The sequence below is a fragment of the Rhea pennata genome, chromosome 3 (assembly GCF_028389875.1).
Source record: "Rhea pennata isolate bPtePen1 chromosome 3, bPtePen1.pri, whole genome shotgun sequence".
Taxonomy (NCBI): domain Eukaryota; kingdom Metazoa; phylum Chordata; class Aves; order Rheiformes; family Rheidae; genus Rhea; species Rhea pennata.
Window position 1 is genome coordinate 97,878,334 of NC_084665.1, and position 16,075 is coordinate 97,894,408.

General features: G+C 37.4%; 1 protein-coding gene across 1 annotated transcript in view; it reads right to left on the reverse strand.

Annotated features, from left to right (window-relative positions):
* COL19A1 (collagen type XIX alpha 1 chain) overlaps positions 1-10,557 on the reverse strand; it is a 186,401-nt gene extending 175,844 nt beyond the window's left edge. The window contains exons 1-4 of the mRNA XM_062573096.1: positions 10,484-10,557; positions 8,741-8,870; positions 1,148-1,222; positions 545-644 (exon numbers count right to left, since the gene is read on the reverse strand). Coding sequence (XP_062429080.1) covers positions 545-644; positions 1,148-1,222; positions 8,741-8,834 — 269 coding nt within the window. The 5' untranslated portion in view covers positions 8,835-8,870; positions 10,484-10,557. The remainder of the gene's footprint in view (positions 1-544; positions 645-1,147; positions 1,223-8,740; positions 8,871-10,483) is intronic.
* Positions 10,558-16,075: the final 5,518 nt, after the last annotated feature.

Here is a 16,075-nt window from a genome sequence, read left to right on the forward strand (position 1 = left end):
CTGCTCTCTTTCACCTTGCTTTTAATTTTCCATGGGGTGTCTGCCTTTCTTTTCATTCTCTGTTATAATAGGATGTTGCCTAGTCTCCTCTGAACACTGAGTACTAACCATGTTGTTGGTGCTTGGAGGCAAGGTGTCAATCTCACTGAAAACAAAAATCTATGTGAAAACACAGCTTTTAAGGAAATGCTGACCATCCGTCTGTCTTTATCTCTGAAAGCAGCAATGAGAGACAGGGCAGATGATTTCATTAAGAAAAAAATAGCAAGGTAAACACTTCCTATTTTATTATGAAACATAATGCTCTTCCTTTTCTTTGTTTTATAATCTTTCTGTATAAAAAGGAGAATTTTCAATATCAGAATTTAAGAACTGTTTAAGAATGAACAAGATACATGCTTTTAACCTTCTACCTAGCTGTTTCTAGATTCCAGAAGAACGAACACCTGAATCAGACTGCTTCCCCCACAGAAAAATCTGTTACAGATGAAAATACCTAAAACCTATAATCCCTATAAGATTTTAATCTTAAGTAGTAACTTACTTTGTGTCTCTGATGAGAGGTGCACTTCCCAGTTTAAAACAGATTTTTTCCCCTCCACAAGATGTTTGTCTCAGCGAAAAACTTTCTGCTAGATCAAATCCTGCAAAATATGAGAACTGATTTAGTTTATTTAATGCCATTTTAAAAACCAAGGGGAGATACTTGGTGACTTTCCAGAGTATAGACTGATATGCTATTTTGAAATCCAATACTTTTGTATTTTAGGTCACAGAAACTTCCAACATTAATTTTCCCAATGGAGAAGATTTAAGTGCAGAATTCCAGCAGGAGCTGACTCTGATAAACGCATTGATTATTTCCTTTTATCATCCGAATAAGAACATCCGTAGTTCAGAGCTGCAGCATGCTTGAGAAGAGAACGGACATGACTGCACACAGAGAACGCAAAACAGTACCTTTCAAAAACATCAGATTCTGGTTTTGACCAACTTCACTTTTCTAAAACCAACAGCAGTTTTTGGAGCATGGGGGTGGCAGATTGTACTATCCTTCTACAGCTTTACAGCCAGCTTCTGTGGGACTACAGTCATATCCACTACAGGCAAATTAATTTAGATACTCTACTCCTCCTAAGTCATTTACCTGAAACATGAAGATCATCTCTGTTGGCTTGTCTGAGCTGATGGACAACTGTTCTCATCACAGGACACATGGAACCTTCAAAAGAATAGTTAAATATATACCATAAAACTTTATCAAATAAAAATGAATCAGTTAGTGATTATAATATCTGCATAAAATAAAACAAATTGTAGTTAGTAATATTAACAGGAAAGTTGGTTTTGTTTATCTTTAGGATAAAAAAAACAAACAAACAACCTACCCAATCTAAATAACAGCAATGATATTTTTCATTGTGTGGTATTCATACCACACTTCTAGTATTCATACTACAATTCACATACTACAATATACTTCAAATATTCATACTACACTTTTAATATAAACAAACAAAAATTTTATCTTACTTTAATTCAACTGCTTATGATTAAAGCTCACATGAATGATACACCAGCAGAAAAAATAAATTCTTACAAAGTTCCTTCCATATTCATTCTGTATAAAGCAGTAACATCTGTTGTAAATTTTTCATTTCTGAGTAGATTAAATATTAGGAAATCTGTATTAGGATTCTACTTACTTATTAATTAAGTATTAGGAAATTTTTTTCTCAGTAAGTAAATATTACAATGAAAATGCAGCGGAAAAGCATAAATGCTTGATTATCATGGCAGTAATCCATTATTACTTCAAGGAACACTATTTTCAAAATATGGATTAACAGGGATGCTATCATACAATAAGCAATGCAAGCAAAATTTATGTTTTGAAAAAGCTGTTAAAAATAAGCAGCTTTTCTGGATATTAAGTCTGAATCAATATGTTTAAGTAAACAAGCAGAATATGCTAATACTTGGAACATGGTAAATTCAAAGGTTAATTCTAACAAACAGATGTAATGATGTGCTTGCTGAAGCAAGCTGTGTAGCACCCTTCTATCATAAAGTTATTTTTTATATATGTATACACACACACACACACACACAGATATACAGAGTAAAAAAACACTTTTAAGATGCAGCTACAGAAAAACATTACTTTTGTGCACAGGTCTGAAATAGGGCTTTTTCTTTAACCAACTTTGCGAATAACCCTGCTAAACCATGTTGAAACTATCAAAAGGAAGAAGACAAGCAGGATTTGGCCCATGTACTTATTAAGCACAGAGCGCTGTGTCAAGCTGAAGTGACTCAAAAGACTGCCAAGCTGTCTAAAGTTATTAAAGAGCAAAGGACGAGGGGCTTTCCAAAGTGTCAGTTCAGTGAAAAAAGCAAGGAGGAATGGCCTAGCATTAACCTGGAAATCATCTATATTTTAAAATTTCCAAGAGTATGCAGACTGGAAGTTGGCCTTTAAAATAGCTATATTTATAACCTGAAAGCACATTAAATTTGTCATTCATTATGCAGTAATGTAGAAAGTATATTATCCTTTACAAGTCTTAAATTCTATTAAATGCATTACAGCGCTCAATCTGGAATGCAAATGGCTAGTTGCAGATAACAAGGGAAAAAAGTAACTGAATTATATAGAAAAAAAAAGAAGTTTTCCAACAACATGGTTAATGAAACCCATGTGAATTGTTTAAGACAAGATTGAGTGGAGGTAGTTTTTTGCAACACGCATCAAGTTGCACTCAATACCACGTCCTTTATGTTGCAATTACCAGTCAGGAATAGCATAACTTGTAAGTGGATTTATTTCAAAGGCACAAAGATACTGTATTTCTTTCCTTCATATGTACACTAAATATATCTGTATGTGAAATTTCTTGAGGGAGTGAAATAAGAAGAAACATACGCATTAAAAACTATAACTCACACTGTAAATTCCATTTCCTCACAACAGATGCAGAACTGTTAGAGTACTCATGCTGAAATCTCAAAAACCAAAATTAAATCTTTCACTACACTTGGTTTACAGGGAGTTTTATGTCGTGTGAAATGCATTCACTGGAATCACATACTAACGTATACAGCAATTTGGATATTTTATTTGATGTACACACCCCAAGAGACAGAGACAGGCTCACCTTAGATACTCTTTAATCTACAAATCTAGTCTTAAACCATTTATACAGATAATTAAACTAAACACCATATATTTTTATCTGTAGCAACTGTACAGAAGCAAATGTAGTAGTAATTTTACACAAGCGCACTACAAGAAATATTTTGGTGCAAAAGAAGCCTGTTATGGCTGAAGTCACAATTTCATTTCACATATACACTAACAAATATTCTTTTAATTCCAAGTTTCTATTCAAGTTTTTATTTATAAGACCATGGGACCGAACTGCTTTTTCTTTATATTTTTCTTATCGTATGTATAATAAGAGCAGCCAGATATGACCTGTTGAGGATTTCACCTGAAACAGCTAAAGTCTACATGTCTACAGGAATTTGGGGGGAGAAAAAAAAAAGACTGTACTCTCTGCAGCATTAATTTATATAAAGGCTGAGTGGCTAAAGACCAGGGAGTTGCAGCTTATTCTCTCCAGCCCCTTTCTTCCATATCCAAATAAAGAATCAAGCCTTAATTTCTGTGCTATCCAGATGATAGCAATGATTCCTCACATGCCACAGACCAGACTGTGGACCTATTTTTATCAGTGGCATAACACTCAGAGCATACACAGCCATGTAAGTGTTACTTACTTGGTTGTATCCCACATCCTCAGAAAAACCGAAAGGGTTACTACAATTCTCCTTCCATCCTATGTTGCTGTTGGACTGCTCTAGCTCGATCCTATTCTACTAGAGTGCTAAGGCAATGCTCTCCAGACCCAGATTGACAACTTTTAGCATCATAAATTGTGACAAATCTTTCTATAGTTATAAAGACAAAAAGTCTCTTCCAAGATTTTAAGTAACTCCAGAAGGTCTTTATGTATAATTCCTTTTGGCCCGAGACAAAATAGACAGTTTAGCCATTCAGCGCATGGGTAGCTGAATTAGAAGATCTACATGAAGGCAGTCAGGAAAGAACAAGACAAATCCTTATTGCTAATCCAGGCATGGAAACCATGCAGCTACCTGTCCTGTTACAATATACCAATGCACCATGTAGCAGCATGAAGAACAAGCTTACATTTACACAGTAGATTATTCTACACACGGTAAAAATGCCTTCATCTGTTTTGAGATCCACAGTTCATATTAAAATGGTGACTCCAGACCTGAAGTGTAATCTACTTATAAATTAATGAAATTTCCTACCCACAGAACAGATTATAGATCTTAATCTTTAGGAATCAATGTGCTCTACTATAGGAGCTTACTATTATAAAATCAATGTAATTGTTATCAACATATTATAAACATAAACATGTACATATATCAATCAAGCAGGCATACCACAGATTATTATGATCTATGTCTCTACAGTAAGACACTAATAACAAATTTTTTTTTATATTAACATTTTGCAGAAAAATAAATTCCAAGTAATGGGGCTACATCTAGACTTATCTGGTGGGACACGCCATGGCAAGTCCTGAATTCCTGGAATGAGCAGGGCACTTGTTGAAGTACACCGCAGCTTCCATCCACCTAGGCCCCATGCCCAGTTCTCCCTTCCATGAAAACTAGGAGGCAGGAGACACTGGTGCATGCTTCTGTCTCACTCTTACCTGTGTCTCTTGTGTGCGCTTGCTAACTGGGAACTGTAGCTTCCAAGAAGCACTCTTGGTCTCTCTAGTCTAAACGTAACGTATAATGGCTAGATTCACTGCACAAGTACCTATCTGCTATGTTGTAAGTGAAGTTTATATTCATGTGAAGTTTTCAGGGCCATCTAACATTGCCGTCATGCACATTCTGCGTGCAGCGAGGTTTCTGTCAGCAAACATAACCAGCCATATGAATGCAGCCCAAAAGCAACGTCCCACTTAACATGTTCCCACATTACACACCAGGAAGAATCCCAGATTAGATGAGGATCCATTTGCCTTGCACTTTAAGTGGATCAGACTTCATATAAAGATAGACAGAATTAAACTCTCCGGAGTGTGTGGCATACTGAATGTGTCAGCAACAATATCCAACAAGTCCACCTTTAAGGCGTCCACACTGGAGTTGAGGAACCAGAAAATCAGGTGTGATTTTTTTTTTCCTCCTTCACACTGGAAGCTGCTTCATATTGCATTAACAATAAATATGTTAATTAAACCAAAGTAGGGAAGTGGAAGGGCAGAGAGTACATGTTGTTGATACAGAGAAGACTAGTCCAAGTCCAAGGAATATTTAGATTTAGTAAACAACATAACAACTTTGGCAGGAGACATTAAGAAATCCACACCAATAGAGTTCTAGCGTTAGGATACTCACACTAGACATTGGAGGCTTGGATTTTCCCATGCAGAAGAGGGATTTTTGAAAAAAAACAGGATTTCATCCTGGATGAATATCTTGGCCATAGGAGTTAATGTTTTTTCTTTCTCTAGCTTTCCATGAAAAAAAAAAAAAAAAAAAAAAAAAAAAAGCTGATCTAATTTATAGGCCTCACTCCGAAAGAGTATGTGTAGCTGAGAATATTTTGCTCTGTGGCATGGGGTCTCTTTACAGTACTGCTTAAGTGGCTTTCCCAGAATATACAAGCTTTGGTGAACCACATTCTTAGTTACCTTCTCACTGCCTGAGAAGCCTTGGTATTTAACTATGAGTTAAGGAATCCAGTGGTGGCCGGGTAGCTTAAACACTGCACTACTAACAACAGTTTATGGATCCAGCCTTAAATACTCGGTTTGAGAGTTTAAACTCTTTAAATGTAATGAATATGTTTTATACAAGAGTAACTACAGGAACAGTGTCTTTGAGGATTGTCTATGTACTAGAACAAGAAAACTGAAAAGAAAAGCTGAACTGATCTGCATACTTGAAACTATTCACTGTATTTGGGTTAAAGTGCCTATCTAAAATTATGATCTAGAGCCAATATTTTTCACAACACATTCCACGTCAAAAGGCAATGGAAATTCACTGTGGCTGACAGTCTCAGGACTTTGTTTATGCTACATTTGTCATGGGTTAGCAAGTGATTTTGAAGAAAAGTAATTGCAAAAGAAAGTTGAACAAAGCAACAATAATCTGGGAATGAGACAGAACTATTAATATTCTTAATATTAAAAAAATAGAAATGATCACACTGAAACTTTGTGTGTCACTACATGATACACTACAAGACCTCATGTTCATGCTCTAAAACCAAATGTTCCCAACAATAAACAATTAATTGACAACAAAGAAAATTAAGACAGACTTTATTTTTGAAGTCAAGTCAAAAGCATGATTCTGGAGAATTCCTAAACTTCAGATTTATAACCCAAATCTCTCCCTTTGATCTGCTATATTTTAATCTTTAGAAGTAATTGCTTCCTTCTGATAAACAATTAGCCTGGGCATATCTCGAAGGACCAAAGCAGAAATGATACGCAGGGGATAATAAAGGGCCAAAAGAGAGTCAGTGAATGAAAAAAAACACAAAAGCTGAGGTTAAATATTTCTCTCCTTTTTTACATGTTAATTTTACATGCTTACTTTACATCAAGTAAATCAATTTTACTTTCCAAAACAGGATTTTAATTCAAGCAAAACACAGACAGACTTGTCTTTTTCTGGAATGAGCACACTTCTGATTTTTAACAGTTTCATTTGCATATAATTTATCAAACTAGAACAAGACAATTTTGAAACAGAATACTCAGCTCAGCCAAGTGATATAGATTAAATAAAAATGCTTGCAAGCACACCTATTCCCCTGACTACAGCACACTTGCAAGGTAGGTTCTTTCTGAGCTCCTGCTTTCTGGTTGATAACATGCATTTCTTTTCTGAGTAGCAACCACTTCTTCAGTCTCTAGAAATATCTTTCTTTCCTCCTATTGCCTTGAAGCTACATCCTGAGTCTTATTCCCTGCTGTAGGCAGGGCTTCTCATGCTGCCAGCTATCTACATGTTGTTCCTCACCATCTGCCCCTGCCACCCCATCCTGCTGAAGCTTCGCTCAGTCGCACACCCTCAGTTATTTTCAGATGTTCGACCTCTCCTCTACCTCCCTGTGGTTCCCTTTGAGCCATTTGTAGCAACCACGTTAAGGAGAACAGCAGCCTCTCTCCCTGCTGCCCAACCACAACCTTCTAACAGAGCGCAACCTCCAGTTCAGACACATTGTTTACTCACAGTTCACTGCGTCTGTCACATTTTCTATCACTGGTTTACCTTTTACTAAGATATCTTTTCATTAGACAACAAGAGGAGAACGAGATTACTTCCTGGCATTTTAAGACTATTCAGATTATACATTTATATTATTAGGGAACTGTGCGCAGCTGCGCTCTTCCAGCCTTCAAAGCTTCCCTTTAGCAATCCTCCAGCGAGAAACGCCAGGTAAGGCAACCCAGCCCCTCAGACAGCTAGTGAGGAGGGTCGCAGAGCTGCTACGGGAGGCTCACGCTCTCCCAGGGGTCAAGAATAATTCATGTCTGGAGCACTTAGCTTTGCTGCCCAAAAACTATAATGCAAAAAAGGCTTTGACTTAAACTCAGATTCTCCACTGTGCATTACTACTACCCCGGAGCTCACATTACAATTAGTATTTATTAAATATTACCATTTTTATTTTTTGCAGGAGCAGTGAAAGGACTGTTACGCTAGTCACTGAGTTTTCAGATTTCTTGGGTTTCAGAGGTGTTGCCGAGTTTCAAAGGTATTGTGTACCTACAGCTTCCGTTATCGCCCATCAGGCTTCTCAGAAACGAGTGTTACTAAAAATAATTTTTGGTTTTTTAAAAAAGGAAAAACAAGTATTTCCTATGTCTGCTTACATAGCAATAAACACGCTCTCCCTGTTAGCAGCTGTAGGAAATTTCTAGAAAGCTGAGGTACACACTGAGGCGGAGCAACTCCAGAAAACTGACGATTTCTTCTTCTACAAACATACAAGTGACACATGTTTAATGGAGGTTTACTGCTGTCAGCATAGTCAAGGTAAAGGACACTAAATGGATAACAGAAGAGGAGCTGGAGAAGGAGCGTTGTTCTGAGTGACAGAATGAGTTAACACGTTGACAATAAGAAGAAGTCAGGGTAAATTGGCAAAAGATGCGTAACTAAGCTTTTTCTTTAAACAATTCTATTACATTCCTTTCCCCTGTCTTCTTAGATACAAAGTTCTGCCTTATTTTACATCAGTGAAACATTTGACTGGCTTTGAGGATTGAGGTTAGGTGAGGTTAACTTGAGCACTAGGTTGCTTATGTCAACATGAGCATTAATCTCCTATAATTAAGCCACAAGATCTTATTCATAAAGGTTTTGCAAGCCCTGATATAGAATTGTCTCTTTTTTATGGTAATTTTAGAAAGTATAAAATAAAATTCCCAGAAACTGCAACAGCTTCCAAACATTCACCACCCAAGTACAGGAAACAGATTGCTCTGGAATTGCTTCAAACTTAAGACTTCTTCAAAGACAGAGATAAAGCCACTGGTGTCTGCAATTGCACCTACTTGTATTCATTTGTTTTCCATGTACTTTTTTTTTTTTTTTTTTTTAATTCTTTCACTACTGAGATTTGTGCCTTTGGTTTGTGATGGGCAAAAAAGATTAGAAGTACCTGTGTGGTCAGTGACAGCCACAGAAGTAGAGAGAGGAAGGAGGAGCAAGACTGCCATACAAAGCCAAAGTATGCAGGATCCAAGGTACTTCATCTCCTCCTGGACTCATGTGAACAATCAGCCAGAAATCTGAAACAGAGAATACTTGTACTGAGAACACGTCATCTTATTTTTTCTTCTTCACCCCATCAGAAAACCATATCAAGAATTCAACTGTAAAGAAAAGAGTAAATCATCAGTCATACACAATACACACCATTTATCTGCTTTAAAGAGCTATTAAAAAATGGACTCATATGAACTTGGAAATGAATGACAAATATATTCTCTTAGTATGTTATTAAGGTCATGAGTAACACTTACACAAATATTAACTCAAAGATAGTAGTTATAAAGCCAAACAAATGAATTTTTCATTTCATTAGTAAAGACTATTTTCTTTTTATTTTTCTCCTAGATTTCCTGTTTTAAATATGATAGCTTAACTGTTTGGTGTCACAACGCTGTGAACGACTGCTGAAGTAGTCATTGAATACAAAGACAACATGTAATTTTTTTGGGTGTAAATGCAAAACAAGGAAAAATACAGTATTTCTCCTCCTTGTAAAATATACAAGGGCCTAGAGCAGCTTGTACTGAGTTTACAGTTTAAATCTTAAAATAAATACAAGCTGGCTTCATCAATGTATCTTTGTCCTCTAAACACAATACCAGCTTTCTTCTAAGCCAACTACAATATATAGAAATATATGAATTTAGCGAAACACAGAAAATGACAAGTCATTTTTTTTTTTTTTTTACACAAAGTGTGATAAGAAAAATGTATCTACATGATGCAGAGATTACATTTTTGTAGTTATTTTGGTAAGGCACCATATTCCTCAGGAGAGCTGCTCTGTCAGTCACTTGCACGGACACAGCAACTTCTCCATGACGAACTTTCCCAGCCTCTCCAACGGCAGCACAGTGAATACCCGTCCAAAGAGCATTACCGTTTAATTTCCTGCACCTGCTTTACAAGCGGGCACCCGCAATTCGCTCGAGCGGCCGGGCCAAGGGCTCTCATCTTCCGCGGGGCTCCGCAGCCGACGCCACCATCCCTCTCCCTGTCCCTGCACCTCCGCCGCCCCCTCGCTCCGCGGCCGGCCGGAGCCCGCACGCCAGGCGCGGGCGGGGGCCGCGGCCGCGGGGCGGCGCTGCGCGGCCGCGGCCGCGGCGCCCGCGCCGGCGGAGCAGGTGACGGGAGCGCGGCGGAGGCGCTGCCCGCCCCGGCGGCGGCCCCCGCGCAGCGCCCGGCCTCGCCCCGCGCGGCGCCCGGCCGCCCCCGCGCAGCGCCCGCCGTGCTAGGTGCATGCGGGCCACCCCGACGCGCCCTGGCTAGACAGACACTTACGGACACGTTATTAACCGTAAACGTGTGAGTGCGTTAATAAACATGCTGCTAAGTGCTGTGCCAGTTTGCAGCGCTGCCTGATCCTTTTTGTAAATTACTGCGGATTTACTGGGGCTGTTTTGATCAGCATATTTTAACACATATCTATATTCACACGCAAACACATCAGCATGCTCCTACAGCATAGACTGATAACTGTACATTAAAAGGTGACTGTGGATATTTTACAGGATATGCTTAAAACTGGCAAAAACAGTAATAAACATAGCTGGCAGCTGTAAAAAAGAACACACAGATACAGGAGTGTGTGTGATATTCAAACAATTGCCTACAAATAGGAGCGGCTTACCTTTAATTTGTGCTCTAGTATCTCCCCCCGAAGCACAGTAAATGCCCGTACAACGCTGCCGTAGCGCCGAGGAGTTGCTGGAGTGAGTCTCCAAAGAGTGGTAGAGGGGGATGCAGCTCTGTCCTTATTAGTCTCACACAGTGTGACCCTCCCACTCCGCGAGCACAGAACACGCAGCGAGAAAGGACAAGCAGCAATCCAGACACAGATTTTACACAATCGCACTAATATATCCCAAGTCCGGTAACAATGTAAGAAATGTGGTTTCTTCCCCCCCCCCCCCCCCCCCCGCCCTGAACAGTTCCACAAATAAAATTGCCAGAGTATGAATGCATGAATGAAAAGCGTCTGGTTTCTAGTTGTAAGGAACTGGCTATGCACATTAGCACACTAGCAGGAACTGGCTTTTAACACTTAAGTGTTAGCACACGTAATTAATTTTATATACTTTTTCATAAATTTAGAATCAACCATCCAAGTAACCAAGAGAGTGCACCTATTTATGGCACTGGTGCTGCAAGGCACAGCAGATGATTGACATTTATTATGCCTTTTTAAATCTATCATTTACAAACCAGAATGTTCTTGCACTGCATTATCATTGCTCTGCTAAAATGCTGACACTTAGCACTGCCACTAACTCTCATTTGAATATGTTAAACTGCACTTTTCACAGGTCCTCTAAGTGTGCTTGTGGCAGTTTTCTGTAATGCATTTTACCCATGTAAGCCAGAGGAGAGCAGGACGGAGAAAAATAAAATGACCAGAAATATATACACAGCAGGTAGAGAGAATAAGGTTTTAATTAAGTGTATCTCACTTATATATATACTAAAGACACATTCTATTTCTTTCCTAGTAGAACCTTTCTGACAGGAAAAAGAAATAAGTTATGGTGACTCATGATGGCTGATCATGTGAAAGTTTACTAGCCTAACACGAATTTAGCTCAACTGCTCTTAAGACCAAAAAACTGATAAGGTTACCTTTTCGCTTTGTCCTCCAATAGATTCTGACCAGTGTTTTCTCATTTCAACCAAGACAAGTTAGCAGGATAACAAATGCATCACATGGACAGACATGCTTATCTTGTTGGTTTAAAATTTCAGTATTATTGCTGTCCTTCCTAATTTAGAATCACAAGAGAAAGATGAAATTGCAGCTTAGGTATGTGTCTATTAGGGTGTTGGTTTAATTCACAGCTTGGCCACAGGCTTGCAATATCATTTTGGGAAAGTCACACTTCTCTTAGACTTCAGACTCCCATTTGGTAAAATAGGAAAAGTAAAGCTTCCCTACCTCACAGGGTGAGGCTCAAGAGCCCTGTCCTCCCGCTGACAAATCATCCGAGCACTTCCTTTGCCTTGAGACTGTTCATTTGATAAAGGCTTCTGTGTTGAGCCCTATTTCAATGTTTCAGAAAGAGTTTTGAGATCCTCAGTTGAAAGACCCTTTGTAAAAGCTCTGCTCCTAGTGAAAGGCATTATCATTATTGATTTGGAAAAAATGGAGTTTCTCATTGCTCTTTCAAATTATAAGTTCTTAAATTCTTTCTGCTTTGCTTCATTTCACATACCCCAAATATCTGGGTTCAGCTCTGCTAAACTGGACCAAGCACAATCTGATTAATTTCCATGAATTTAAGCTCTCAGTTAGCTAAACATTCTCAGCTGCATAACACTTTGCACACACAATCAGTTCATCCTTTAAAGAAATTTTTCTGTGTCTCAAAATTTCAGGATTGTTTAAATGTCCATATCCAAATTTTCTGTCTTCATTTCCTATGAAGTCACAATGAAACATAGCCCTAAACCAAGTTTTTTTTTCTACCTATTGAGAGAGCTACACTCCAAATAGAAAATTAAAAATACCTTACTTGGACCATGCCAATTTCACAACACTCCACATCATCATGAGAGCAATAAATAGAAGAATTAGAAATTACTGCAATATTTCCCAGCTAATAGACACTTCCTATACTTTAGCCCAGATTTTCAACTAAATGGGATCATGCCAGTTCACGTAAATCAATGGAGTAACACTGATTTGTAATCTTTGAAGGACTTGGGCAATAGAGACTATCCTTCTATGCATTTATGGACCAATATTGTTCATATTGGAGAATACAATCTTGAATGACTAGTGACAGAAACACTATGACCAAGGAAAGCCTAAGTGTTTACAGACTTCTCTCAAGAGTCAAAAAAAGCTTCTCTCTCTCTCTCCTGCAATTTAAGAGAAATAGAAAGTCACAAAGTCACATCTGGCAAAATTTCTCTGCATCATGAACAGCTTAAAAAATCAGATCACCTGCACTCAAGTCTACCTGGAAAGAATTATTAGTGTACTCCACAAAAAGCATCATCTATACTCAGTGCTCTTCTGCTCTGTATTCAGGAGGCGGAGGAAATGCTGATGATACAATGTGAGCTGAAACACCAGCAGCAAATAGATGTTTATATTACCTGTGTAGTAACAGTTTTCCAGCTATCCCACAACTTAGCTGAAACTCTCACTTGTATACAGAAGACCAGATTAGACCTGAATCCAAGCAGGGGCCAAAGCAAATATGTCAAGAAACAGAAGAGAGAGAAATTAAGAAGTTTGAAACCACACTTTAGCACAAACACGGGGAACACAGGTTCTGTCTTCTGTGCCAAAGGGGAGCTGCTCTGCTGAGTAGCCTTTATTACAACTGCATTTGCAGGCAAGATGCAGGGGAAAAAGGAGATAGAATTTAGGGGGAAGAAAACTCTTATTTTGTCTAGAAAATATTTTATATTTGCTAAATAATGCTATTTTTTCATACGAGAAAGAACTTAGAGAAAGTTGTTTTTTCTCAGTGGTATGAGATGTCCAAAAAAGCCAAGTAGCACAATCCACCCTTGCCTGTTTGGTACTAACAGATTAGTCTTCATCTTATTACTCTCACATTTTTAATTTTAGTGTTGCTCATGACAACATACATACAGGAATGAAGCTGTGAGCTCAGATAAAACTCTTCAGAAGTAGCAGCATTCTACCTCAAAAAAAGCTTACTAGAAACACATTAATTTGAAACTCTCCTTACCATGCTATTTCTCATTGAATGTAGAGTCTAGTATTTCTATTCTTTAAGTAAACTCTAACTTTAAGCCCTTATGTGGTATTGTTTTTGCCAGATGGTTCTTTTTGCCCTTTGCAACATTTGCTTCTCATGACAACTGCATACCACTGAAAGAATTAAAATATAAATGCTACTAAATACGCTAGACTGAACTATGATGTAACTTGGACAAAATAGGTGGAATCCTATCCTTGTTGAAAGTTAACAGAAAATTTCACTAATGTAAATGGTGTAAAGATGTCACTCAAATGAGGAAACTTTGGCAGACAGTATGTGAAAAAGGAATTATTTACATGCATGTGAGCACACACACACATGAAGCACCCAAAATATCCTAAGTCACAAAGCAAACAGAAAAGCTGGATGTATCATGTTATTTCTTCTATAGGAGAGGAAGAAAAGAACAATAAAAAAACCCACCCCTGCTACTTCCTTTTTTCTGCTTAGAAAGTACTCAGATTTTCAGAGAAGGGGCCAAAATAACTGTCAGAAAGATATAGAGAGAATACTTACTGCTATGCTTTTGCAATACTCATTGTGTTGGCTCAACAAATCACACTCATTATTTCCTCTGCTTTTTCTTTGACACTTTATAGCATATCTTAAAGTAACAATTTACAAATAATAATACCATAGTAACAAAAAAATGATTCCGTGCTTTTCCTCTAATTTAATGGTGCTGATAACCTTGATCTCCAAAAAATAATGTGGAGTTGAATCATGTGAAATGTTAAGTGCTATGAGATTCTAACATGGAAGATGTTTCTTATTTTTTAAAATGAACATATATTTCAAAGTAAATCAATTACTAAGTATATACATGGCATTCTTGATATAGTGTTTATATCTACTAGTTGCAAACATGTCAGCAGATGAGTCATGTAATTGGTAAAGTACTCGGGATTATTTGGAAACAAATATATTTTGTGCACACACTACTATTTAAAACATTAGTACAAAAATTCAGTGGAATTACTCAAACTTGTGGAAATGCTGAAATTGTAGAATGTCATATGATATCAGTACTGTCTAAATATGCTTATGGAAACAATGCTAAGAATAATACTGCCAAAACGTGTATGTCCTTAATCTATTAAAGAAACACTTCATATTCTTACAGATAGATACAGACATGTATATACCTATACTGCCATTATACAAACAGCTTTCCCTGTGGTCTACAGCTTCATGAACCATGCAAAGAAACTGAAAAAATGGGGGGAAAAAAATCTATACGTATTCCACTGTTTTCCTTGCCTTACGGAAATAAAGCAGGAAGTGTGTGCCTTTCGGTGGCTTTTCTATTGTGCCAGACTAAAGTGCGTAGTGAAACAGCTGCTCACAGAGCAGAAGGGCTGAAAGGTAGTTTCCCAAAACATATCACATCATCTGGCTTGTTTTTGAAGTACCTATATGTCTTTAAAAGTCATTGCATATAATGAAAAGATGAAAGCCAGGTTTTAGGCAGCTGTGCTGCAAATTACAGGGTTTTGCTCAGTATTTCTGTATGGATATTCTAAAATCTTGTGCATAGGCTGAACACATCTGTAAAGCACTGAGATACATTAATCTAAAATTGCTGTAATGCAAATTATTATGAAAAGGCAGGTGAAGAGCAAAAGAAAGGTATTACCTGCATTTAAGATTCCACAAATGTTCTGGGCTATTTAAGCCTTTTAGACTTAAAGGGTAACCTTTAGACAAAGACAAGACTAAAAGGTTCTAATATCTGCACTTGCTTTTTAAAATTTACGGAGACAAAGCATAGCTAGCCCACGAATATCAATTAAAAGTCCATTTTAAATTGCAACAGATATGTCTTAAATTAAGGTCTCACTGTTAGCCACTGTCTCTTATTGTTGTGTCCTTCCTATCCAGGTAGTTTGCTCAAAGTTTTATTTAAATACATAATACTATAATGGTAAGTACAATGATTTTAGGTCCAATTATAAATGGTATTTTCAACTTTTTTAGAAAATAACTTCTGTAAATTTGCCTGAGCAAGACTGGTAAATGCAATCATCAATTTTATCAATAGAGTAGGTACAATCATATTAACACATCCAAGACCTTGATTATATGCAGAGCTACTTACCATTATGTTATTTTAATGTTCAATTTCAATAGTGTAAAGCAACATAAAAATGAAATAATAAAATTGCAAATATTTTATTTATATTTATTGCTAAATAAATGGACACAATAAATTCAAAAGTCAAAGTAAGTGCTTATTTAATCCATATCTCTGCATTTATATACTTTCTTTATTTGCCTTTCATCTAGGAGTAAATATTCCTCAGGATTTAACTGATGTTATACTTTTAAGTAAACAGTTACACAGATTTATGCCAGGCTGATGTCTGGCTAGAATTACCTACTCACAATCTAAGATGTAAAAGAACTCTGAATTCAATAGCATCTAAAGGCTGTAGCTAAAAGTGAGACAGAAGTACTTACAGAAAAAGTCTATCTATCTGGTTTGTGCC